Here is a 25,069-nt window from a genome sequence, read left to right as displayed (position 1 = left end):
CAGGACTGGAGGTGCCTCAGCAGTGCCCAGCACAGGGGACAGTCACTGCCCTGGTCCTGCTGCCACCCCATGGCTGGTGCAGGCCAGGTATCATTGGCCCCTTGCCCACCTGGGCACACCAGGCTCTTGTTTAGCTGCTGTCACCAATGCTCCCAAGGCCTTTCCCAAGGCAGCCTCCAGGCACTGTGCAGTGCCTCCATCCTGCCTGCCCGGGTGTGGCTGCTCCTGGCCCTGCGCAGGCACAGCTGATGGGGGTACAGGAGCCACCACTCTCCCCTGGGGCTCACCCTGCTCCGTGCTTGGCCTCGCTGCTCCTGTTGCTGCTCAGGTTGGGTGGGACGCTTTGGAAAATGAGGACAAAGTCCACAAAACTGGAAAGTCTTCACAGAAAAGGTCCCTGTCCCAATAAAGCAGGGGAAGAGAGGGGATGTGCTCCAGTTTGTGGGAAATACCACCCTGTGGGGAGCAGACAGGATGGAGGTCAGGGTCACCATTTCCAGGGACATGGACCTTGGGAAAGAAGAACTGCAAGATCCAACCACTGGGAAGGAGCCTTGGAAGGAGCAAAGGGCCCTGTACTGATCCTGTGAGCAGTGCTGGACTTGGGAGCAGCTCACAGTCCTGGAGGAGAGCTGAGCCAGGCTGTGGGCAGGGGGGGCAGCCCATGGGGCAGGGAAGTGATCCCCTGGCATTTGGGGATCTGCAATGACATCACCTGGCTTCCACCTCCCACCCTACCACAAGATGTTGATAACGTAGAGGAGACACAAGACAGGGCCACCGGGATGGCCTGGGCTGGGACACCTGAGCAAAAGGAGCCTTTGAGGGGGATGGGCTCCATTGCCCTTCATGCTCTGCAGGAGATGGAGCCAGGATTTTACAGAGGTGTGGGCTGGGAGACAGGGACAGACAGCACCAGGACAAAAGGAAAGAGAGGAGCTTCTGACTGAGCAGCAGAAACTATTCCCCCTGGGATGCAGTGGCAGGATCTCTCTCTGGAGCATGGGCTGAACACAGCCTGTGATGTGAATTCAGCATTTGCCCTGCTCTGAGCAGGATGTTGGACTGGACCTCCTGAGCTCCATCCATCCCAATAACCCCAGGCTTTGTCTCCAGCTGCCAAATTTGGTTTTCCCATAAGAAGGTTTATCAAAGCCATGAAAGCTCACTCCCAGCTATTTTTTTCATTCCCAGTTTCTAATCTAACATTTCTCTGAAGTGCTTTTCCCAGCAGCTGGGGGTCACAGGTGTCTCCTTGGCTTGGCTCTGCTGGAGGAGCTGGCACAGCCTCTGGGCTGGGCAAGCCCCATCGCAAAGCTGCTCAGGGCCATGTCTCCTCTCATCCTGAGTATCTCCAAGGATACTCCTTGAGTATCTCCAAGACTCCTCAACCTCTCAACCTGCTCCTGTGGCCAACCATCCTTGCCGTGAAAAAGCATTTTCCTATCTTTAAGTGAAATTTCTTTTTACTTCAATTTGTGCCTGTCCCTGCACTGAGAATGTTCCAGTTCTGTTTTCAGTAATCTGCACACAGGGCGGGATCTCCCTGAACCCCTTCCAGGCTAGGCAGTCCCAGCTCTCAGCCTCTCCTCATCTCCAAGCCCTTAATCACCTTGGAGGCATCTCTGCCTCTGCTGGGTGCTGAGAGCATCTCACACTGTGCTTGGAGAAACAGCTGATGCTGCACAGATTGGCTGATCTGGGATTTTCTCAGGGCAATCGACATCTGCTTTAGTCATTATCTGCTGAGTTGTAAGGTTTGGTGATGGGGAGGGGGAAAACCCCCTCCAACCCCTCAGCCTGTGCCATCCTCTCTCCTGTGTGTCCTTGTCGTCAAAGGGGATGTTTTTTCTGTTATCTGTCATTCAAACCATTGACTTTTAAAAGCATTTTTAAAAAACCAAAGCATTTTGCAGACAGATTTACTTGCAGGCTTTAGAGAAATACACATAAAATAGATTTTAAATATATATTTTTTTATTTCTTGTGATTTTTTCTTTATATTAGATTTTTTTTTTCAGTCAAGAGACAGCATTACAACCTAACAACCAAAACCAGGTTACACACACACAGGCACACTACACGATGTGTCCCAGGCAGTCGACACACAGCAAATGTTTACACAATGTCCTACGAGGAGGAGACGCCCCTTCCTACGAACCCTGCTCACACCAACTGAACACGGAACACAGAGGAGGACGGATTTCCTTAGCTTGGGTTCCAGACGGGCCTCAGTCCTACAGCACAGGGGATGCAGGAACGTGGAGGGTTCCTGACGCTTCTCCCAGCCCGGGGGCTGCGCCAGCCCCAGGCAGGAGGCGGGAGGGCACCGAGCACTCTCCGGGGCATTGCAGGGAAGGCTTAAGGCAACCTTGTCCGGCCACGGAACAGCCATCTGTCCATCTGTCCATCTGTCCATCTGTCCATCTGTCCTGGCGCTCCTGCATCCGTCCTGCTGCTCCTGCTCCCGCTCCTGCTCGCTCTCCAAACACAGCCCCGGGGGCAAATGGGGTTTAGAGCTTTACAAAGCTGCCTAAGAGATTTAGTATATCCAAAATGCTAAATGCTTTTTAGGAAAAACAAAACAAAACAAAAAAAATGCCAAAACAAACTTTTTGGGGCATTCATTCTGTTGGGGTTCTCTGAAAAACCCCACAGTGACTTTGAAAACAACACAGAAACACAGAAATACCAAAAACTGACTCCCTGGTCACCTCTTGCATAGGACTTGTAACTGCAGTTCAGTGATTTTTTTCAAGTTCTGTAATTGTGTTAAAAAAAGATGCCAAACCATGAAAAAGGGTGAAGGCACATGTACAGTCAGTCAGCCCCACACGGGGCAGGGCAACGTGTGGGCAAGAGTTTCACAAGCAGGTACCAGGGGTGGATCCACACACACAGAATATTGCAGTGCTCTGTGCAAGGACAGCTCTGACACAAGAGGAAATGTCACTGCTACACCTTGTGCTGCTCCCCCATCCCCAGGCTCCCCAAAGCACAAAGCTGAGGATAACAATTCAGGGAGACTCGAGCTGCTCACAGCTCCCCAGCCAGGGTACATGAGGTGGATGTGAAAGAGCAGAGGAGCTTTGGGCTCCCCTGTGCAACCCATTTTAAGCTACACTTAGAATTTACTGCGCTGCACTTAGAATTTACCCCTTCATTTGCAGAGAATAAAATCTTCCCCCCCCCCCCCCCCCCCATGCAATGAAATAGGGTCAGAGTGGAAAGCAGAAGGATTTTCAGGTTTAGCTGCAACAAAGTCAAAGCTTTGCAGCTCTTTTTGTGCTCTGGAGCCCTGTACAGAACATGGGGTTGGAAAAGCAGCTCACTCACCAGCCTGGGAGGTGTCAGCTCAGAATGAGGGACAGGGGACACACCTGGGTGCCACCACTCTGCACAGAACTGAAAAGATGATCACACAGAAATTCCTTTGCTATTGAATGGAGCTGCTCATCCTCATCATCCTCATTCCTGCCAGGAGAGGGTGATGGGTCAATGACAAAGGTTTTCAAGAAGCACAAAGGAGGCAGATGGAGCAGGGAGATCTCCTGGCCAAGCGTGGGCAGCTGCCCAGAGCCTAGGGCTGGGAGGGCTCTGGGATCCTGGGGACCAGCAAGGAGAAGGTGGCATCTCCAATGGGGCTGAGGACACCTCTCAGCAGAGAGGGGACTCCTCAGGCAGGCAGAGCCCTCCCACTGCTGCACCCAGCTCCTACAGCCACGTCCAGGCAACCTGTGGCAGCCACTCCAGTGATGGCAATGGGACAGGGATGGAGCCCCTGAGGCCAAGAGGAGGTTCCTGACTTTGTTTGGAGCAGGTCTGAAGGTGGGAAGCTCCACCTTGAAGAAGACAAGCCCCGAGGGGATCAGCCCCTTTTAGGCCATTCCTGTCCCTGTGGCAGTGCCCTGGGAGGGAGCTGCTGCCAGGGTGGATGAGGATGTCCCTCCTCAGGATCTGGTCCTGCCATCAGCTGTGCTGAGGAGGCCACCACAGTCCATGGTGGAGAAGGGCTTGGGGGGAAGCTCTGAGGAGCTGGGGGGACGCTGGGCTGCTGCTGCTCCCCTCCTGCCACCAGCAGCCATTGCTGAGTGCACACAGCAAAGGAGGAGCAGCAAACTGGAGGCTGGGAGTGGTGGAGCTGACAATCCCTGGTGGCTCGAGCGTCCCTGTGGCACCAGCTGGACGTGGATGGCCTCCTGTTCCAACCCAGACACTCAGGGAACACTCAAGGGCTGCCAGCAGCCATTCCCAGTGCAGTGGGGCTGGTGCTGCCTTCTGAGAACCATTGCTCTTGACTTGAGGTGACTTATGTCTTCCTACCGCTTCCTAATTATTAGATGTTTGATCTTTGGGGACTCACTTGTTTTTCAATAAATTCACATGAAGTTTAGTTTCCACTTTATGCAGGGCAATGGAATTGATACTGATCCAGAGGGGCAACTGCAAAGCTGTGGGACTCAAGCCTAGAACCTCACTGGAGTATTTTTTAATCTTTTTTTTTTCCTTACTGGTGTGGTAAGACATCTAAGGGGGTGTTTTGCTCCCCATTAGGGCTGAATAAAAGAGGAAAAAGTACTAGTATGATGTAAATGTAAAATTATTGATAAGAAACAAGCCTAAAGAGAGAAGATTCCTGCAGCAGTGATCTTTGGGATGAGCCATGCATTGATGTTCTGCACAATGAGAAGGAAACGTGGACCCCAATGGAAAGAATTGTTTTCCTTCCAGACCAAGCTTTTGCAGCAGAGTTTCTTAGAAAGAGCATTTGTGAGTGCAAGTTTCAGAGCAACAGATGAGAAGGATTTTGCCCCCACTCCCTTGGCATCCCTCCAGCCCTGTGGTGCCAAGCAAGAGCCAGAATTTGGTGTGGAACTTTGTTGTGGCTGCTGCTGAGGGGCCCTGAGTGTGCCATGGCCACAGCTTGGCCAGTGCAGGCAGCACAGCCCTGGGGCCCTGGTGCAACCCAGGAGGAGGCATTTCCCCAGCAGGGCTGTCCCTCCTGTCCCATCACACCCTGAGGGCTCATCCTGCTCCTCTGCCAGAGCAGAGCCAGGCAAGCAGAGGCAAATCTTACTGGGAGAACAGCCCTGCACCACGGGGGCTCCAGGGGTGGGCAGATTCCCCCCTGCAGAAGGGGTCTCACAAAGCCCAGCACTGCTGAGAGCGCTGTCCCAGCCTGCCCCAGTGCCCAGCACTGACACACGGCCCAGCAAAGCTGGCATTTACTGAGCAGGGATTTGCCCAGGCCTCTCCACTGGGAATTCTGCCCTTTTTTATGCTTTCATTGCAAGAAACACAAAAATTTCTTTCAGTTGCCTGCATCACCATGTCCCAGGTGATCATTTCAATGGCTTCCCCATCCTGCTGTCCCCTGACCCCAGAGATGTGGTGGGTCAGGCCATAACACACAGCCCTGCTGCACTTCCCAAACCCCAGGAGGCTCAGTGCTGAAAATCTGTACCTGCTTGTGCACAAGCCAGTTAAAAAGGGACCAGCCACATTTGGCTGTAAAGGTGAATTTTCAGGTCACGAACAAATGAAGAGGAGCTGCAGCCCAGGAATGATCCCACCAGGAATGGCCACAATTTCACACAGGAGTGTCAGAGCAGCTCCTGTCACCACCACGTGCTGCCCGAGCCACATCCCTGCAGCACCCCAGAACCAAACCCCACATTCTAACAGAGAAGCCTGGGAAAAGGACATTTTTAAAGACCCCAGCAGATTGTTTTGTCCCTGAGTCCATGCTGTAGTTTCTCCTTACATGAGTACAGAAAAGAAAGCAAAATTCACCCCACCTGTCCCAGCAGAACCAGCTCAAGAGCTCCCTGCAAACCAGAACCCTCCCATTGGAAGCACCACACAGTGCATCACAAATACTGGGTGCAAAACAAATCCCCAACAAACCCCCCAAAAAATCAACCCCAAAACAAGCTACAGAACACCCACACTGGGCTTTGAAATATCTACACATGCAAATGGGTGCGCACACAGGAAGTTCTCAGTTCTTAAGCACCTTTCATTTGTTTTAAGATTCAAGGAGACAAAAAACTTCAGTGGAAAAGGATTTTCTTGCTCTGGCAGCACTGGGCAGGAGGCCTGGGACCAGGGCAGGCCTTGTGCTTGCTGCTGGGCAGGAGCAGAACCCTGCAGGTCTGCAGAGCACAGGCTGACCAGAGCACAGGGAGGGGAGGGTGACACTGGGGGTGACAGTGGCCTGGCAAGGGTTGGCAGGTGACTGTTAGGTGTTAATACATGGCAAGAGTGCAAACAACAGAGGGGACTTGCAGGAGCTCATTTGCTGTGGTTTGTGCACTCTGCTGACCCAGCAGAGGCTCAGGGTCTGGATTAACATCTTCATGAAAACATTATTAATAATTTATTAACATTTTATAAACATACTCTGGATATAAAGTGTGGTAATAGTCCTGCTTCATCTTCTGTGCTGGCTGGGCACAGAGTGATGAAAGACATCTCAGACTGGCACAGAAAGAGTTTGAATTTGCTTCTGAAAACCGGGACAGAGGAAGAAGGTCACCTGTTTGAAATGGGCACTGGGGGCTGGGTGCTGGTGGCAGCGCCAGGCTGAGACAAATCCCCAGGCACACGGCAAAGGAGAAGGGTGCACGGGAGGATTTCCATAAGGGATTTCTCCTGGGGTACCATCTCCAGCAGCTGGGCAGGCACAGGAGAGCCTGGCAGGTGAGACAGGGCAGGATCTGCTTGGGGCCACTGCTGCCCCAGCCTGTTCCTCTGGGAGCTGCCGAGGGGGCAGGGGGGCACAGCCAGCCTCTGCTTTCTGGAGTGCTCCAGAGGGACTGGCAGCAGGAGAATCTGCAGTGAGACCAAGCTGGGCGCTGCACAGTGCTTGGCTTCTGCCCTTCTTGGTGTGTGCTGGGGCCAGAGAGGAAATTCCCCATCACAGCCGGGCTCAGCCCCTGCCCTGCCCTGCTCCCAGCCCAGCCCAGGCACCGCTGCAGGGCAAACAAAGGCATTGAGTGTGAAGCCCAGGAAGCCCCAGGATGTAAACGCTGCCCTGGAGTCAGCAGATGCCATCTCTTCACTGCAGGGCGATCTCGGGGGGCTCTCAGGGACAGAGGCTGTGGGGCAATGCCGAGGGCTCGCCGTTCCCCTCTCGGGATGGAGCTCTGGGAAAGCCGAGGCAGAGCAGAGAAGGGGAAATGCTGCAGGGGAGCAGCAGCAGCAGCTGCCATGGCCCAGGCTGCCTGGCCCAGAGCTAGGGGCTGTTGCTACTAAGAAGGTTCATTTTGGCTTTAATCTCATTAAAAGAATTAATAACTATCAGCTGTCTCAGTTTGGGCTCACCACAATTCCTGCAGGCAAGATCCCCAGCTGATATTAAGGGATGCAACACGGTAAGTGGAAGAACCTCTGGTGAAATCAGAATTTTCTGGAGTGTTGTGGGGGAGTCTTGTCTCAGAGGGTGGGAATCCTGGCTGTGGTCACGAGCAGGACACTTTCCCAGGGCAGAGGATACAAAACCAGTTCCTAAAAGGAGCAAACTGGGAGAGATCAGCAAATTTCTGCCGGATTTGAAGCTGTCTCAGCTGGTGCTGGAGCCAGTGAAAAGCCTGTACCGTGTTCTTCCAAAGGCAAAATGAGTCCATCAGGGATTTACATTAGAAATTAGCATTGCCTAGCAGTGAATTTGGCCCTTCACAGGAAAGGGGCAGGAGGGCCATGGGGATGGAAGGAAAGGATGCCATGTTTAGCGGGGAAAGAAGATGCCTCTGTCACAGCACCTGTTACAGCAATCCTCTCACTCAGGCCTGCCCCATCCTGACCCATTGCAGCGGCTCCCAGATCCATCTTTGTCCTTACTTCAGCCTCTTCCCTCCAGCCTCCTCTTCAGCATCTCCTCACCACCACCACAGACGTGCTTTGGCCACCTGGGGGAAGCTGTGCAGATCCTGCCTCCTGTCCCCTGCTGGGGACAAACACCGGGCAGACAGCGACCCTCGCTCAACAGAGCCTCCTCTGAGCGTCCAGGAACAGAGAGAAACACACACAGAGATACAGGGGCACCCCTGGGACACAGCTGGGGCCGGGGCAGTCACTGCTCCAGAGCCAAAGGGCTGCTCAGAGGGGACTCCCAGCCACGGTGATGCCACCCCAGGCTGGGCACCCCTCCTGGCACGGCAGCCAAGGCTCCGGCGCGGCGCTGGGACGGTGCTTTGATTCCTGAGATTCCTTTTAAGGTTGTTAAAAAAAAAACAACACCGTGAGGCACCAGGAGCTGCCTGGCTGACCCAGCCATGGAGATTCCACCAGCACTTTCAACCACAAGCCCCTTCAGGACTGGCAGTGGGGCGTTATCTTATCACGGTAAAATGTAGCTAAGAAATCAAGGAGGGGGAGGAGTGTTTGCTGGTTTTGCAGGGCGGAAGCAATATTTAGTGTCGTTGATGAGATTTTCCTAAAAATCCCAAATCTTGTGGCTTCATTGCTCTTGTCACTCCCGCTCGATGTCTCTGTGACCTCCCAGCCAGGCTGTACATGGAGTCATGATGTGAGGAAAGGCACTGATGTCACAGGCTTATCAGGACAGACGGGTTTCACGGGGAGCGGGTGATTTCAGGAACAGGTGATTTCAGGAACAGGTGATTTCACCGGGAATTCCGATTTCCCCGGGAACGCTGGGCAGAGCAGCGTGGGCTCCATGCCGGCGGCTCCGGGGTCGCGGCCCAGCCGGCATCGAGGGCGGGGGCGCGGTGAAGGGACAGGGGGAAGATGAGGAGCGCGGGTCAGGCGTGCGGGCGCGGGGTGCGGAGCGAAGCCGCCGCCGTGTCCCCGGTGTCCGTGGGGGCCGCTCCCGGGGCCGGGGCCGGGGCAGCCCCTGGGCGGCGGAGCGAGGTCAGTAGTTGCAGTGGCGCTGGCAGGGCTGGTGGACGAAGGCCCCCGGGAGCTGCTTGGCGCGGCGGGGCGGGCGCTGCCGGGCCCGGTTCTGCCGCTGCAGCGCCTTCTGGGCCAGGCGGTGCCGCTCCGCCAGCTGCCGGGCCCGCTGCGCCCGCTGCGCCTGTCCCGCCTTGTCCAGCGCCGCCGCCTTCACCGGCAGCGCCCGCCCGCGCTGCGGCACCGCCGGCTCCGGCCGCGCCTCCGGAGCGTCCCTGCGGAGACAGCGGAGACAGCGGCGTCAGCACCGGGCCCGGCCCGGCACGGGGGGGACACCGGGCACCGACCTCCGGCCCCACGGCCCCACGGCCCTCCTGCCCTCCAGCCCCACCATCCTCCTGCCCCACGGCCCTCCTGCCCTCCTGCCTCATGGCCCTCCTGCCCTACGGCCCCACGGCCCTCCTGCCCCAGGGCCCCAGGGCCCCACGGCCCGCCGAGCGTGCAATGCCCCAGCAAGGCTGGCTCTGAGACACCTGAAAAAATCAAGACACCACCAAGAGCTCCACTGCGTCTGAGCCCCTTTAGCCTGGTCTGTCTCCGTCCCACAGTGACCCCTCTGGAGCCTTGGCTATCTCAGGTTCCCTTTAGCCCTTCTCTGCCCCCTCCAGCACTGAGGCACTCCAGAACACTCTGTCCACTCTGGACATCAAGCTCTGGCCCTCAGGGTGACTTGGGAAAGAGACAGGTCCTGAAGGAATGGTGTCACCTAGACAGGAATGGTGTCCATTAGGCAAGACCAGTGTCACCTAACCAAGAATGGTGCTCTCTAGCCAAGAATAGCACCCCCCAACTAGGAATGCTGGCCCCTAACCAGGAACAGTTTCCTGGCCTGGAGCAAAGCTCACCCCAAATTCTTACTCCTCCCCTGCCCCACTGAGGGGCTGCAGGGGAGGAGTTGGAGGGCTGGGACTGGGGGAGAGCTGGGACCCCATGGCACCCCCCTGGCAGCCAGGGCTTGCCCAGCAGCAGTCGGGCTGAGCGTGGGCACACTCCAGGCTTTCCCTGGGAGCTGCAGGGCAGGGGAGAGCAGCCCTGGGGGAGGACAGAACTCCAGGATGTGGCCCAAGAAATGGGTGTGGAGAGCTCCAGCCCACAGGCCTGGGGGGCAAAGGGGCTATTTGGGGCATTTCTGTTTAATTTCCCCACTGCTGAGCTGCGGTTTGGGGCAAGGAGAAGTGTCCCACTCCCCAGAGCTGTGGGACACCCACCCCCATGCTGGGCCAGTCTGGGGACAGGCAGGTGGTTGAGGAGGGCCGCAGCACCCTCCTGCCTGAAGGACCTGGGGGTCTTCAGTGGCCACTGTGCCCAAAGGCCGCCCTGTCCCACTGGGCTTGCTTTGCTTGGGCCATGCCTATGCAAACCCCTGGTGTAAGCCCTGCCTGGCAACTCCCCCTGGACGAGTGACAGGTGGCACTGGCATTGGCAGGAGTGGCCTTGGCAGAGGTGGCCGTGCCAGGAGACCCTGCTAAGGGCGGGGGAGACGAATGCAGCCCTGTCCCTGTGCCAAGCTCGTGTCCTGCAGCCATGGCCATCCGAATATGCTACTGAGACCCCTTGGCAGAGGGTTTTGGACACGGGGGCTGCCAGCCATGCATGGTGACAGCTGGGGCACCGTGCCACATATGCAGTGTTCCCTGAGGTGGGTGTGGGGCACTGATGTCCCCCACTGCCACGCTCTGTCCGTGGGTGAAACATTCCTGGGTGTGGGCAGGGATTTGGGATGGCAGGACCAGCGCTGGTCCCTCAGTGGGTGCTGGGGCTGCTGCCCCCCAACACTCTCTCAGCGCACTCACTCTGCGGCTTCGTCCTCGGGGCCCTCCCCGTCCACCTCGAGGGTGCTGGTCACGTACACCGACATGCTGGGGTGCTCGATGAGCAGGTCCTCCATGGGGCTGCTCCCCACGCCGTCGGGGCCGGGCTCCTCTGCAGTAAAACAGGGGGGAGGGGTGACAAACCAACTCTCGTCCATCAAGCAGGGAGCGGCCGGGGCCGGGGCAGCAGCCGGGGGCGGGGCCGGGCCGGGGGGCGCCGGGCGGGGCCGCGCCGAGCGCCCGGGGCCGCCAGCGGGAGCGCGGCGAGCGGGGCCGGGGCGGGCACGGCTGCCTGGGGCGGGGTGCAGAGCCATGCGGGGCAGCGGGGACACACACACACCATGGACGGGGCAGGGAGGGAGGGGGAGAGAAAGGGGCATCGTTAGTGCGAGAGACACCCACGGCCGGCACTCGGCACACCGGGCCCGCCGAACCCCCGCTCCGGCACGGGACAGCCCGAGGCACAGAGCTGCCACACCGCAGCGTTCACGGCAGCAAGGGGCTTCTTCCTTCTCAAAAGGAGAGGAGAATTCAGGCAGTGAAAAACGCTGCTTTCCCCGCTCTGATGGCACTCGAGCTGAGCCGGGCCGGGCCGGGCCGGGAACGCCGACACGCCGGTGCTCACAAACACCACCCAGCACTCGCAAACACGGAAACCGAGCACACACAGCACAAAAACAGTCCACACCTTTTCTCTGGAAGAAATAATGGGAATAAATTCTTCAGCAAAGGTTTTCACTGTGCCTTCAACTCCAGCCTGTTAGAGGCCAAATGTTGAGTGGCTGATGCAGAGGCTGACACCCCCCGAGCCCCCCATGCCTTCCCTTCCTCACCCCTGCCCGGCAGCAGCACCCGGGCCGCCGCTGCTCTCGGCTGCCTGTGCTGGGATTGCTGGGGCTGCAATGGGCAGGAGCAGGCACCAAACGTGGGGATGCCCACACCCATTGCCAGGCTCATTGGGGGGATTTGAGGGCACTGGTGAGGGGGGAGGCACTGCAGTATCTACATGGATCCTGCAGCTGGATGAGGAGCAGAAGGAAGCACAGGTGAAACTGTTCTTGTGTGGAGAAACCGAGCATGGGGCTGGGTATTCCTGGCTCGGTGCATCCCCAGCTCCTCCTGCAGCTGATGCCCCAGCCCAGGGCTCAGGACAGGCCACAGTTGGCCTTCCAAAGAGGAGAATGCCTTTCTCCAAGTCAGAGGATATCAGCCTATTAATAGCTGCTGACATGCCGGGCTGGAGATTGTTTGTCAGCCTGGGGACAGGCAGGGAGCTGGGCTGGAGCAGAGCTCCCACAAAGGGCACAGAGAGCATCCTGGGCACCATGCCGGTGCTCTGCCAAGGTGGGGTTTAATGTCACAAAGCAATATTTTGGGATCCTCAAGTACCTCAGTGATGCAGCCACATCCTGGGAAATGCTCTTTGCTTTCTCCCGGGGTGCTGAGCAGGGCCAGGCTAAGCAAGGGGGCAGGAGCAGCCTCAGAAACATTCCAGGGAGGTCTGAGTAATTCTGGTGCCTTTTGCAACACAGGGGGCAATGACCAGGCTGGCTGAGGCTGAATCCTGAGGCTCCCTAGGCTGCCTGTCTGCTGCTGGGAGGGAGCCAGGCCGGGAGCAGCTGCTGCCCCACAGCTCCAAAGGAAAGGATGGGGCTCCCAGTTTGGTTCTTGGAGTGTTGGTATAACTCAAGCCCCAGAAATAGAGCTGAAGGAATCTGGTCCCCCAGTGCTGAGGGGCTGCTGTGGGAACAGAGTGCAGCTGAGTTGGCAGCAGGGTGCCATTCTGCTGAAGCCAGCGCTGCACCGAGAGCTGAGGCACTTCCCTGGGAAAACGTGGGAGTGCTTTGTGCCAGAGTCAGGCCCTGGTCCCGTGAGCCATCTGCAGCCTCGAGCCAGGGATCAGGGCACGGCATTTCTCTGGCTGGGGAAGCTCCTGGCTCCTCCTGGCATGCCTTAGGCTCGCTGCAGCTGCTGCCAGCTGGCCCTGACACGTGGCAGCTGCATGCCCACTGCTCCAGGGACCTCCCTGCAACAACCCCCTGCCATGGCACTGCCCTGACCCTCCCTGCTCAGGCACCTGAATGCCCAGAGCACGGGGAAGCCTCCCCAGCTGCCCATGCCCACACCACCCATCACCTCCAACAGCTCTCCAGTGCTCCACCAGACATGGGGCTGGCCCTGTGCCCCATCCCAGTCTTGTCCCTGCTCTGGTCCCTTCTCCAGGTCACTGCATATGGGAAAAACACCCTAATGAACAACTTGAATAAAAAAAACAGGCAGGGAACATCTGCCCAGAGACCTGCTGCCTGCAAGAGAGAGGACAAACTCCTCCTCCTAAACCTGCAGGACACATCTGTGCTCCCTGAGCTGGGGCCTCACAACCAACCAGGGGCTACCAAAGCAGAGCACAGCCTCAGGAGCTCCTGCACAGGCAGGAGGCTTTGTCTCTGATTGCTGCTGCATTTGTAAGGAAAAGGTCATAAAAACATCATTGCAATTGGCTGAGTCATCAATCTACAACAGAAACTCCCAAGGTCTGAAGAGAGCTGGAGAAGATCTGCACAGGAGGAATTCAATGTGCCTGCTTGGTGTTACACAGGGCTGGGGATGCTCTGGGAATGGGGAGCCCTGTGGGCTCTCTAGGTACAGGCACCTGGTGTCAAATCCCTTGTGCTTGGCATGGACAGTGGGAACAATTTGGGAAGACAACCCCCTTGGAAGCTGAGATTTACTCCTCTCAAATGACCCAAGCATGGCAGATCCCTGGTGGCACATGCCCAGCTGGAACAGGCACCACTGCCCCCTGCCCTGCCATGGGGACAGCCCCATCCCTGACAGGGGAACAGCTCCTGTGTGCTTTCAGCAGGGCAGGGCAGGAGCAGCTTTGCCTGGCTGCTCCTGGAGCAGTGGAACAGGGCTGCTGCCCAGGGCCCAGCTCAGCCCAGGCCATGGCACTGCCCAGCCTGGGATCCCCCTGGGCAGCATCACCCCAAAGCTCTGGTGATTTCCCTGCCTTGCCAGGCTCCCCTCCTGCCATGGAGGCTCCTGGAGGCCTCTGGGCAGCAGCAGCCCCAGCTGGAGATGCTGATGCTGCTCCCACACTGGCAGAAAGTTGAGAACCATCCCTGAGAGAGGGAAAAGGAGGAGCAGGTCAGAGGCTGCTGCAGTGACCATGGCAGAGCATGGGGACCAGGGCAGAGAAAATGAAGGGCAGAGCTGCTCTCATGTGGTGTCAGCTCATCTGCTGATGTAAGGATTTGCCCAGCTCTGGAGAGACAAGGTGCAGCAGAGGCTGTGGGAAGACAGTTCTGCTGCTTTGCTCACCTGCAAGATCAATTATGAGCCAGCCATCCTCCTCCTCCTCTTCCTCCACAAAGGGTTTGGGCTCCTCCAGGCCCTCTGGCATGCTGCTGTCACTGAAGAAGAGGCTGGTGAGACGCTGAAACATGGTGGGGAGCAGTCCAGCAGGATGGGCAGGGAGACAGAGCTACTGCTGAGCACCAGCTCCCAGGCACAGACAGAAGAGATGGGCAGGGAGGGGAGAAAGAGCCCTCGGGGTGTCAGTGACAGGGAGGTTTGGCTGCCACAGGAATCCCAGCTGAGCAGTGTGCAGTGCAGTTGAGAGGTGCTTCACTTGGCTTCAGTGCAAAGGCCTGGAACAGGGAGAGAAAAAGGAACAGCACATTAAAACAGGCTGGCAGTGTGGCCCTCCTGCGTCCCAGGGGCTCAGGCGGGCTCAAGGGGACAGCAAAAGGTGCCCCTGGCACCGATCTGTGCCATGGCTGTCCCAGCTGGTGCTGTACCTGAAGCAGCCCTGGGTGCCTGTGCCCTGCAGCCCCCACCTGCGCCAAGCCCCTCATTGTGGCCCCATCCTCATGGCTGGGGTGTCCCAGGAGACCCAGGCCCAGGAGCTGGCAGGGACAGAGCACACAGTGGCCCTAGGTCAGGCAAACATGCCAAGCTCCTGGCAGCAGGCAGGACGAGGACAGCACTGTCACAGAATCCCAGATGGGTTTGGACTGGGAGGGACCTTGAAGTCCCATCTCATCCCACCCCCTGCCCTGGCAGGGACACCTCCCACTGTCCCAGGCTGCTCCAAACCCATCCAGCCTGGCCTTGGGCACTGCCAGGGATCCAGGGGCAGCCACAGCTGCTCTGGGCACCCTGTGCCAGGGCCTGCTCACCCTCACAGGGAACAATTCCTTTCCAATATCCCATCTAACCCTGCCTCTTGCAGTAGGAAGCCATTCCCTGTGTCCTGTCACTCCAGTCCCTTTTCCCAAGTCCCTTTCCAGATCTCTCAGAGCCCCTTTAGGCACTGGAAGGAGCTCCAAGGTCCCCCTAGAGCCTCCTCCAGGTGAGCACTCTCAGCTCTCCCAGTCAGGCTCCAGACCTGACAGGCTCCAGCCCTTGGAGCATCTTTGTGGCCTCTCCTGGACTCACTGCAGCAGCTCCACATCCTTCTGGTGCTGGGTCCCCAGGGCTGGGGCAGCTCTGCAGGTGGGGTCTCACCTGGGTGGGCAGAGGGGCAGAATCCCCCCCATCTGCTGCCCCCCCTGTGGGGACAAGCCCAGGATGCTGCTGCCTCTCTGGGCTGCCAGCACACACTGTTGTTCACACCCAGCCTCTCATCCCAGCCCTTTGTGGGTCTCTGCTTCCCCTCTGCTCAGCTCATCACTGTTTTATGCCTGGTGTGAACAATGCCAATTTTATGACTGGCTTTTTGCAAATATTAAAGTGAATATTATATGTGTTGTGTTAGAAAGTTATGCTGTATTAATTCTCTTAAGTAGTGTGCTAAATATAGTTTTAAGTTATAAAAAATGTTAAAATAGAAACTATGCTATGTAAGATACTTTTTCTAAAGAAAGAAATCACAGCGAGATGGCAGCCACAGGACACCCAAATCTTTCAGAGAAAAAGAATTTATTGCCCTCTATCAGAAGAAACAAACTTCTTCCCACCTCGAAGGCGTTGTCAGGATTCAGAGGAAGAAGCTGACACTGACCAGACAGAATCCTATGTTTGAATGGAATTTATGCATCATGTATGAGGTGTATGAATATGCAACAGGCTGTTGCTTTTAAGGATTAATCCTTTGTTAACGTGGGGCCTTTTTCGGGCTTGTGCTGCCCAGAAAGAGATACCCAGACTGTCCATAACTCTTTGTTTCTATTGTCTCATAATGTCCTAATTCAAATTGTCCAAATAATTATTACTCTCATTGTATTACTATTTTTATAACCATTTTATTACTATTAAACTTTTAAAATTTTAAAAACAAGTGATTGGCGTTTTTCACACCTGGGAAAGCATACTCTCTCCAGTGTGGGGGGAGCTCAGCACTCATTCGTTTCATTGATGTCTGCCAAGCTCCTGGCAAGGCACAGGAGGGGCAGCCAGAAGGTGCAGAGTATTATTTGTGTGTTATTTGTGTGCCTCTTGGTCCAGAGACATTAAAAGGGCATGAAAAGGCCACGAAATGCCAGCAGGAGCTCAGTGCAGTGAGAGGGACAGCTGGGTGCTGCCATGCTTGGCACACTGAGGTGGGTGCATTGAAAGGGTCAATCCCCACCTCATGGCAAAGCCCAGGTCAGGACCAAGGGGCCATGGAGCTCGAGGGATGCTGCACCCAGGGAAAGTCCATGTGCTGCAGGCAGTGTGGCACGGGAAGGGTACAGGGGCACCACGTGCCCATGCACACCCCAGCCCTCCAGCAGGAGAAGTCCTTGCTCAGCCCTGCTGCCCCCCCAGTCCCAGCACCCTGCCAAGCACTGCAGTTCTGGGCCTCAGGCACTCATTCCTTCATGGGATGGAAATGCCTTTTGTAGTCTCTCAGGTGCCTTGGGAGGAGCAACATCTGCTCTACAACACAGAAAATGAGGAACCAAAGGAGCCTTCCCCAGGGCTGGGATCCCCTGGAGCTCAGGGCTCCGCTCTCAGACACCTCCAGCTGCAGAAGGCAGTGATGGAGCATGAGGCAGCCCTGGCACAGCCAGCTCCCCCTCCCTGGCATGGCAGGGCAGCAGGGAGACACCACCTGTCCCCAGAGCAGGTCCTGGTGACTCCCATTGCCCCAGGGGCACAAGGCAGCCCATGAGCCACAGCCCTGCCCCTGCAGAGCTCAGGGCTCCAGCCCAGCTCCCCACCCACTCGGGGATGGCTCAGCTGAGGCTTGTGGAGACTCACCAGGAGGAACAGGAGTCAGGGAGGATGTGACGGTGTTCACAGGGGTTCTTGGATGAGGGCAGAGATGGGGATCTGACTCCATGTTTCTGAAGGCTTGATTTATTACTTTATGGTATATATTATATTAAAACTATACTAAAAGAATAGAAGAAAAGGTTCTCATCAGAAGGCTGGCTAATAATAAAAAGGAATGATAACAAAGGCTTGTCCGAGCCAGCTGACTGTGATTGGGCATTAATTACAAACAAGCACATGAGACCAATCACAGATGCACCTGTTGCATTCCACAGCAGCAGATAATCATTGCTTGCATTTTGTTCCTGAGGCCTCTCAGCTTCTCAGGAGGAAAAATCCTAAGGAAAGGATTTTTCAGAAAAGATGTCTGCAACAGGAGGGGTCTCTGCTCTGTGTCCTGAGAGGGTTCCTGGCTTCCCTGCAGGCACTGAGTTGGGCACTGAGACATGGCAGAGTGGTTTCTCTGAGCCCACATCCCCCAGGGCCACGCTGGGACCCTGCAGTGCCATCCGTGAAATCAGCCAGACACCCCCTGCCCCTGGATCACCAAAGCACATCCAGGTAAGTCAGGGAACACCCCACAGAGGGGCTGGTGCCCAGCTGGGCCCTGGCTGCACACTGGTGTGCTCCACTCCCAGCTCACAGGATGCCCACTTGCCCCAGGAGCAGCTCAGACTGGCAAAGGCCACCCTGGCAGCCCCGAGGGTGGGGTGGCCTCAGCACCAGCCCAGCCTGGAAACCTGGCACCTGCCTGAGCACTCACCTAGGCAGCAAACACCTTTTAATATGACATGAATATTCATTATTTCAGATGTTTATTAAATATCTAAATGTGGCAGAAACTCCACAGCCCCCAGGCTCCTGCTGGTGATGTCCCAGAGTCTCCCACTGTTTGTGCTCCCCAGGTGCCCGGGCAGGACAGGCTGGGGCAGGCACAGGGGTCACAGGGGGTCACAGGGGTCAGTCCCTGTGGCTCAGTGTGAGGCCAGCAGTGGGCTCATGGCTCATGTGCTCATTGAGCTGGGGCAGTGCCAGGCTGGCAGAAGGACTGAGCCAAAGCTGAGCCCAGTGCCAGCAGGGAGGTCCTCAGGGTGACACAGTGGGGCTGGGGACAGCAGGGTCCCCTGTGCTGTGCCCAAGCCCACCACACCAGGAGGACACTGGCACTGCTCTCAGTGTCATTCTTGTCCCTGCCCAGATCTGGATGTCACCCAACAGCAGAGCTGGGGACAAGGTCTGGCACACAGGGACAGGGGCAGAGAGTGGCCCCAGTTTGGCTGCCAGGGCAGGGTCACCCAGAAAAGCTCCCAAGCAGGCAGCACAGGGCAGGGCTGGGGCAGGCAGGGATTGTCCCTAAAACAGCCTGGAATGTCTGGCTGCACCGAGGGCTTCCCATGCTCTGCAGCCTTGGCTCTGGGAGCCCCTGCTGGGGGCTCACCCTCCAGCAAGCTCAAGGTCAAATGGCCACGGACACGGTCAAAACCTTTTCGTTTTCCTTTGTTAAATGATTATATTTTAGTTTTCCTTTGTTAAATGATGATAAAAGTTTTCACAGGACAGCAGGAAAGCTGCTCCCCCAGGAACAGCTCAGAGCACCTGCCTGCTTAGGGACTGCTCCCCGGAAAATCACAGGAAGGGAAGTGAGGTACCTGGATTCCTCAGGTCCACCACAACCCAGGGGTAATTTGTTTTTTCTGAGGACACAACAGACACCATTATTTTTGACTGTCCTCTCTCCCAAACGTAACTTCTTAAGTTAAGGCACAGGGGCTCACAGGCAGCTGCCATAGCTGTGGAGGAAGTGGGAGAGAATTAAAAGCTTCCCTAAGAGCAAAACTTGAAATGGATCATTTTAAAGGATCATTCCCCAAAGAATTCAAGTAAATCTCCAGCTGTCACCCTCCCCAAGCCAGGGAATGTGGGGGCTGCAAGAGACTGTGCTACAGGTGGGCTACAATGGCAGGACCTGCCCCATGGTGGTGCCCAGGGAGCTGCAGGAAGCTCCTGGCAAAGCTTTCAGAACCAAACCTGCAGGGTGAAGGCAGGATTGAGGCCAAAATGCAGGCAAGGGCCAAAATTAGCACTAATCCTCCCCCCCACTTTACCCTGTCTCTGAAAACCTCAGGCTGAAGCAGCAGGATGAAGCTCCAGAGCTGTCAGCAGCTGTGGGGCTGGCACTGAGCTGTGTGGGGCAGTCAGCTCAGGGGTTGGGGCACCCAGAGGGTCCTGGGTAGGCTGGGGGAGCTCACATGAACCTCATGGAGCTCAGCCAGGCCAAGGGCAAGGTCCTGCACCTGGGTCAGCCCCAGCACCAGCACAGGCTGGGAATGGCTGTGTGGGGAGCAGCCCTGGGACAAGGACTTGGGGGTGCTGCTGGTGACAAACTGGATGTGACCCGGCCATGGGCACTGGCAGCCCAGGAACCAACCCTGCCCTGGGCTGACCACAGCGTGGGCAGAGGTCAGGGGGGATTCTGCCCCTCTGCCCACCCAGGTGAGACCCCACCTGCAGAGCTGCCCCAGCCCTGGGGACTCAGCATCAGAAGGATGTGGAGCTGCTGCAGTGAGTCCAGGAGAGGCCACAAAGATGCTCCAAGGGCTGGAGCCCTCTGCTCTGGGACAGGCTGGCAGAGCTGGGGTGCTCATCTGCAGGAGAGGAGGCTCCAGGGAGACCTTGAGCCCCTCCCAGGGCCTGAAGGGGCTCCAGGAGGGCTGGAGAGGGACTGGGGACACAGGATGGAGGGACAGGACACAGGGAATGGCTTCCCATTGCCAGAGGGCAGGGTTAGGTGGGATATTGGAAAGGAATTCCTCCCTGTGAGGGTGGGCAGGCCCTGGCACAGGGTGCCCAGAGCAGCTGTGGCTGCCCCTGGATCCCCGGCAGTGCCCAAGGCTGGATGGGTTTGGAGCACCCTGGGACAGTGGGAGGTGTCCCTGCCATGGCAGGGGTGGAATGAGATGCTCTGTAAGGTCCCTCCCAACCCCAAGCACCCTGTGAGTCTGCACTCTCCCACCCCCATAGAAAGGAGCAGCTCCTGGCCTAGGAGACCCTCCAGGCCCTCCCTGGCAGCCACCAAGCTCATCCATCAGCTCATTGCAGAGGGCTTGGGTGACCTCCCAGCCCTTCACAAGACCAGAGACTCCTTGGCCAGCTCCTGCCCAGTGAGATGGCCATGTGCCACCTCCATCCCTGCACGTTCCAAGCACTTCTCTCTGGAGCAGCCAGCAGCAGATCAAGCCCTGAAGTTTATCCAGGTATCTGGAGTGCCTGTGCTTTCCCTGCAGCAAACATTTTCCCCATTTACACCAGGGCATGGAGGGCTGGCAGCCTCAATGGGAGCTGCAGCACAGGAGGGACCCGATTGTGTCCCTGACAGGGGACTGAGAACAATCTGTGCCTGGTCACCAGGCAGAGGCGGTGCCCACAGAGCCAGTCTGGACCAGGAGATGCCTTCTCTTCCTCTCAGGTCCCTTCTCTCAGCCCTCCTGTGTCTGCAGGTGCCCCACATCTGCAGGGGAGGTGTGTCCCAGGTGTCCCTGCTCAGGACACAAGGGGACTGACTGCCTCTGTGCCACACCGCTGGGGCTGAGCTGCCCAGAATGCACCCACTGAGCCCCTGTGCCCTGCCAGAACTGGGGCACCACCACGGGACAGCTACCATCCTCCCCAGGCTCTGCAAACCAGGCACTGCCAGCACAAGGGCACAGCCCACCAGGGACACTCAAGTTTCTAAGGGAATTATGCCCATCAGAATCCTTCCAGAAAGTCCAACAGCATTTCACAGCAAGCCAGAAGGTATTAAAAATATTCAATTTAAAATGGAAGTAAGGGAACCACAATGCATCAAGTTTTTTTTTGCCCTTCAGCAGCCTCGACACAATAATTAGTTTTGTGAGTCACCGTGGCTGCAAATAACCGGGAGCTGCGAACAGGGAGCAGGAGGGCAGCAGGGCCCGGGAGGTGCGGGGAGCTCGGGGCAGGAGCTCGGGGCAGGAGCTCGGGGCAGGAGCTCGGGGCAGGAGCTCGGGCAGGGAGCTCGGGGCAGGAGCTCGGGGCAGGAGCTCGGGGCAGGAGCTCGGGGCAGGAGCTCGGGGCAGGAGCTCGGGCAGGGAGCTCGGGGCAGGAGCTCGGGGCAGGAGCTCGGGCAGGGAGCTCGGGGCAGGAGCTCGGGGCAGGGAGCTCGGGCAGGGAGCTCGGGGCAGGGAGCTCGGGGCAGGGAGCTCGGGCAGGAGCTCGGGGCAGGAGCTCGGGCAGGGAGCTCGGGGCAGGAGCTCGGGGCAGGAGCTCGGGCAGGGAGCTCGGGCAGGGAGCTCGGGCAGGAGCTCGGGGCAGGAGCTCGGGCAGGAGCTCGGGCAGGGAGCTCGGGCCGGGACCTGCAGCGCCCGGCGGCTCGCACGAGTCCCAGCGGGCAAGGAAACAGCAACTCCCCTTGGAAATGGCACCGGGCTCCCAAAGTTTCCATAAATACCCGGCGGAGGGAGGGATGCTGCTGGCAGGGCGGAGCGGAGCGGCCCTTGCTCGGCACAGCTAAGAACACCCTGCAGCCAGCCCGGCAGGAGGCAGGGTACAAACGTGGTGCCTTCCTCCAACCCACTGGGGAAATGGGATCCTCAACTCATTTCACCTAAATTAGACAAGCGTTTCGAAGGCTCGCTGTGCTGCTTGCAGGAAAATCGTAAACCTGGCACAGAAGCACATAACGCAGAAGGAGACCCGGCAGCTGGGCAGCCCAGGGGAGCTCAGCTCATCAGCCCAGAAATGCCCAGTGAATCATCCCTGGGCTGTCCCCGGCACTCCCCAACAAGGAGGGACCAGAGCTGGCAGGGACCTGCCTGGCACAGCTTGGTGGGGCTGAATTAACGCTGAGTTAGGTCCCACAATCACTGTGCTCCAGGTCCAGCTGATCCCACTGATGGATTGCCTTGGGGGAGCCCTGGGCACAGGGCAGAGCTGCACCCCGAGGTGCTGCCAGCACGGACAGACTGATTCCAGCAAAACAGAGGCTGAGCCAGAGCCTCTTCCATGGCAGATCAGGGGAGGAAGGCAGAGAGCAGTTTGAAAAATCCCAAAAAACTCTTCATCATGACACTCTTCTTATCAATGGCAGACCAAGATAGAACCTGAAGCGCTTTCCTCAGCCAGTCCAAGGTCTCAACAGGGACTAGAGCTCCCACATGCTCCTCCAGATCCTGCCTGAAGGAGGGGACATTGCAGGATGAGGAGATGTTTCTCCTGGAGCTGCTCTCTGCACTCACAGCAGCTCCTCTGTCACTGCTGCACGAAGGTCCTTACCCCAAGGGCAAATGTGACCTCGTGCTGCTAGATATCAACACACACAGTCCTGGCAAATCTGCCAGGGGCTGGCAGGATCTTGGAAATTTTAGATTTGCCATGAGCCACGCTATGAAATTTTAGAGCTTTCCTCTCTGGGATGCGCTGAGTGAAGCATCCCAAGGAGTGAAGCATCCCGAGGAGCTGCACACCGGGAGGGAGGGAGGCAGGGGAGCAGCCCAGCCTCGCACCCTCCCCAAACCACGGACCTGAACAGACCCTGGAGCACTGCACTTGCACAGGAACCCTGAGCTCCTGCAGCTCCCCCAAGGCCGCTCAGGGCTCCCTCACTGTGCAATCAGCATTAAAAACCCCTCAGATACAAGGTTGTGTCACAGGGTTTTCCAGCCTAATTACAAGCAGGTGTTACCATTTTATTACCTGGGGGAAAACTTTTCTGTTTTTCCTTTTTTGTTCATGCAGATAAGCAGCAGTTTGACGCAACAAGTTCCCAACAGTGGCAGTGAGCTACAGCAGACAGCTTTTGTCTCTTTTTGTGGTAGGTTTGTTGTTTGAGGGGGGAGAAGGGGGGGTATTTTGGGGGGAGGAAATGTAAAATGAGAGGAAAGATTTATTTTAGAGAAAAACAACACAGTTCTTGGCACTCTGTAGATTAAGTCTGGTGGGAAAGGAGGTCCAGCACAGTCCTGTACCAGAGCCCAACACCTGTTTCTGGGAGGGTTTCTGGGATTGTTTCCTACCCCAGCAAAACCTTGGCCAAACAAGCAACAGCACTTGGCACCTGCCCAGCTCAGCCCTCGTTGGTGCTGCTTCAGCACTGGCTATTGCTGGGCTCAAGGGGGTTTAATCCACTATTTTGGGGTGCCAGGGTGCCAGTCTCTTTGCTCAGGTGCTGTCAGCAGGGCTGTAGCTCCCCTGTACAAATATGTATGTTTATGTGCATAAAAGAATTACAAGACCAAAAATGCCCTTTTTAACCTGCTTTTACACTCCACAAAGTCCAAGTTTTTCCACAATGAGTCCCCCTAGATAGAAGCAGGATTAGTTTCCAGGGCCTGCCAGGCTCAGTCAAGCTGAGGTGAGAGACATGAAATCCAGAGGAAAGCGGCCCTTTTAGAATTTATGACTTTTGTGAGCTGTCCCAAAGGAGGTGCCCTTAGAACAGCAAAAGCAGAGGGAGATGCAGTGTTTGGTACCTCGGGGTCCATCCTGGGATGTGGGGGAGTTGCCCCATGGCACAAACCTCGGCCAAGCACTGCCAGCACCTCCCTTTCCACACACAGCCCCTGCCCGGGCAGCACAACCAAACTCCACAAAAACATCAAAGCACCTGAATCTCATAAAACCTGGGGGATTTACAAAGACAATCGACATCTAAAGACAGAGGGATCTAAATCCAAAGCACCAAGGATTTCCTGTAAATAAGTTAAATAGATAATACTTTGTGTTAGAGATTTACATCTATTTACATTCTTTACACAAATTTATTTCATACAGTATACTATATATGCTGTATTTTATACAGTATATAACATACAGAATAGGAAGGTGTCCCTCCCAGGACACCCCCCCGCAGGGGGTTGGAACGAGATGATTTTGAAGGTCACACCCAAACCGACTCATTCTGTGATTCCATGACATATTTCATACATTGACACACACTTATATTTATATTTTCACATTCCTTTTCCAAACCGCCACGTTTCGCACCCGGAGCGCGTCTAAACATCACGGGGGGAGCCACATGCCCGCTTCCTGCCGAGAAAAGCCCCACAGCGGCGGGCCCGGGGCAGCCCCGCGTGCCCACGGCGGGCAATGCCCGGTGCCAGCCTGGCCCCGGCGCGGGGGTCACGGCGGGACACGGGGGGAGCGCTCTGACGTCTCAATGTCAAATGCAAATGAGGCAACGTCACCGCAGCGCAGCCAATGGCAGCGGGGAACGACCGCCAATCTTAATCCGGTGAAGAAGAAACAAACAACGGGCGCGGGGGGGGCGCAGCCGAGGGGTCCCGGGCCGCCCCCGCCGGGCGCTCCCCGCCCGGGCCGTGCGGGCCCGCAAAGCCCCGGCCCGGCCCCGACCCTGACCCCGTCCCGCGGGCACTCACCGGCCCTGCGTGTCCCGGGCGGCGGCAGGCGCTGAGCTGGTGCCGGTGCGGTGTGTGTGTGTGTCCCGGTGCTGTGTCCCGGTGCCGCTGTGTGTCGGTATCCGTGCCCGTCCCGGTGCCAGTGCGGACCCCGCCGTTCTGCCCAGCGCGCGCCGCTCCCCCGCACAAATCGGCACCTTCCGACAGCTGATCGTGACGTCACAAAGCGGCCCCGCCCCCCGGGGCCGCAGCCAATGGGAGCGGGCGCAGCGAGGGCGGGGCCGGGGGTCCCGTGAGGGGAGCGGGGTCTCGGGGGACGCGGGCGGGCGAGGCCGGGCCGGGCCGGGCCGGTTCCTCGGGGCAAGGGGCGGCAGAGCCCCGGGCAGGCGGCGGCGAGGGGCTGGGGACTCCCGGGGAAAAGGGAAAGGCTGCAGAGCGCCGGAGTGCTGGGGCAGAGGGGAAGGGCTGAGCCCCCGGCGGTGCGGGGGAAGAGGGGAGCTCCGGCACCGAGATCCAACGGGAACGGGAGGAGGCAGATGGACGGAAATGAAGACCTGAAGCCACTGAAAAAAAAAGCGATACGAGTCCGGTCCCGCCCGCAGCGGCCGAGGTCGCGGGGGGGACAGGAAGGGAGCGGGGGATGTGCTGGCGCTGCCGAAGGGAAGGGAAGGGACGGAGCCTTGAAGCTTCCCAGACACCCATCCCCTGTCACTGCTGCACTGCACAGCCCTCATCCACTGAGCCAGGCACCCATCCCCTGTCACT

General features: G+C 57.4%; 1 protein-coding gene across 1 annotated transcript; it reads right to left on the bottom strand.

Moving 5' to 3' along the window:
• Positions 1-3,223: 3,223 nt before the first annotated feature.
• On the bottom strand, positions 3,224-24,500 carry TP53INP2 (tumor protein p53 inducible nuclear protein 2). The gene is made up of 4 exons (XM_058814625.1): positions 24,326-24,500; positions 14,049-14,377; positions 10,707-11,016; positions 3,224-9,128 (listed from the first exon to the last, which is right to left on the bottom strand). The coding sequence occupies exons 2-4, from the start codon at positions 14,170-14,172 to the stop codon at positions 8,876-8,878; spliced, it is 687 nt and encodes a 228-aa protein (XP_058670608.1). The 5' UTR covers positions 14,173-14,377; positions 24,326-24,500; the 3' UTR covers positions 3,224-8,875.
• Positions 24,501-25,069: the final 569 nt, after the last annotated feature.

Source organism: Ammospiza caudacuta, chromosome 15 (assembly GCF_027887145.1).
Source record: "Ammospiza caudacuta isolate bAmmCau1 chromosome 15, bAmmCau1.pri, whole genome shotgun sequence".
NCBI classification, from domain to species: Eukaryota; Metazoa; Chordata; class Aves; order Passeriformes; family Passerellidae; genus Ammospiza; species Ammospiza caudacuta.
This window is presented reverse-complemented; position numbering and strand designations above follow the sequence as displayed.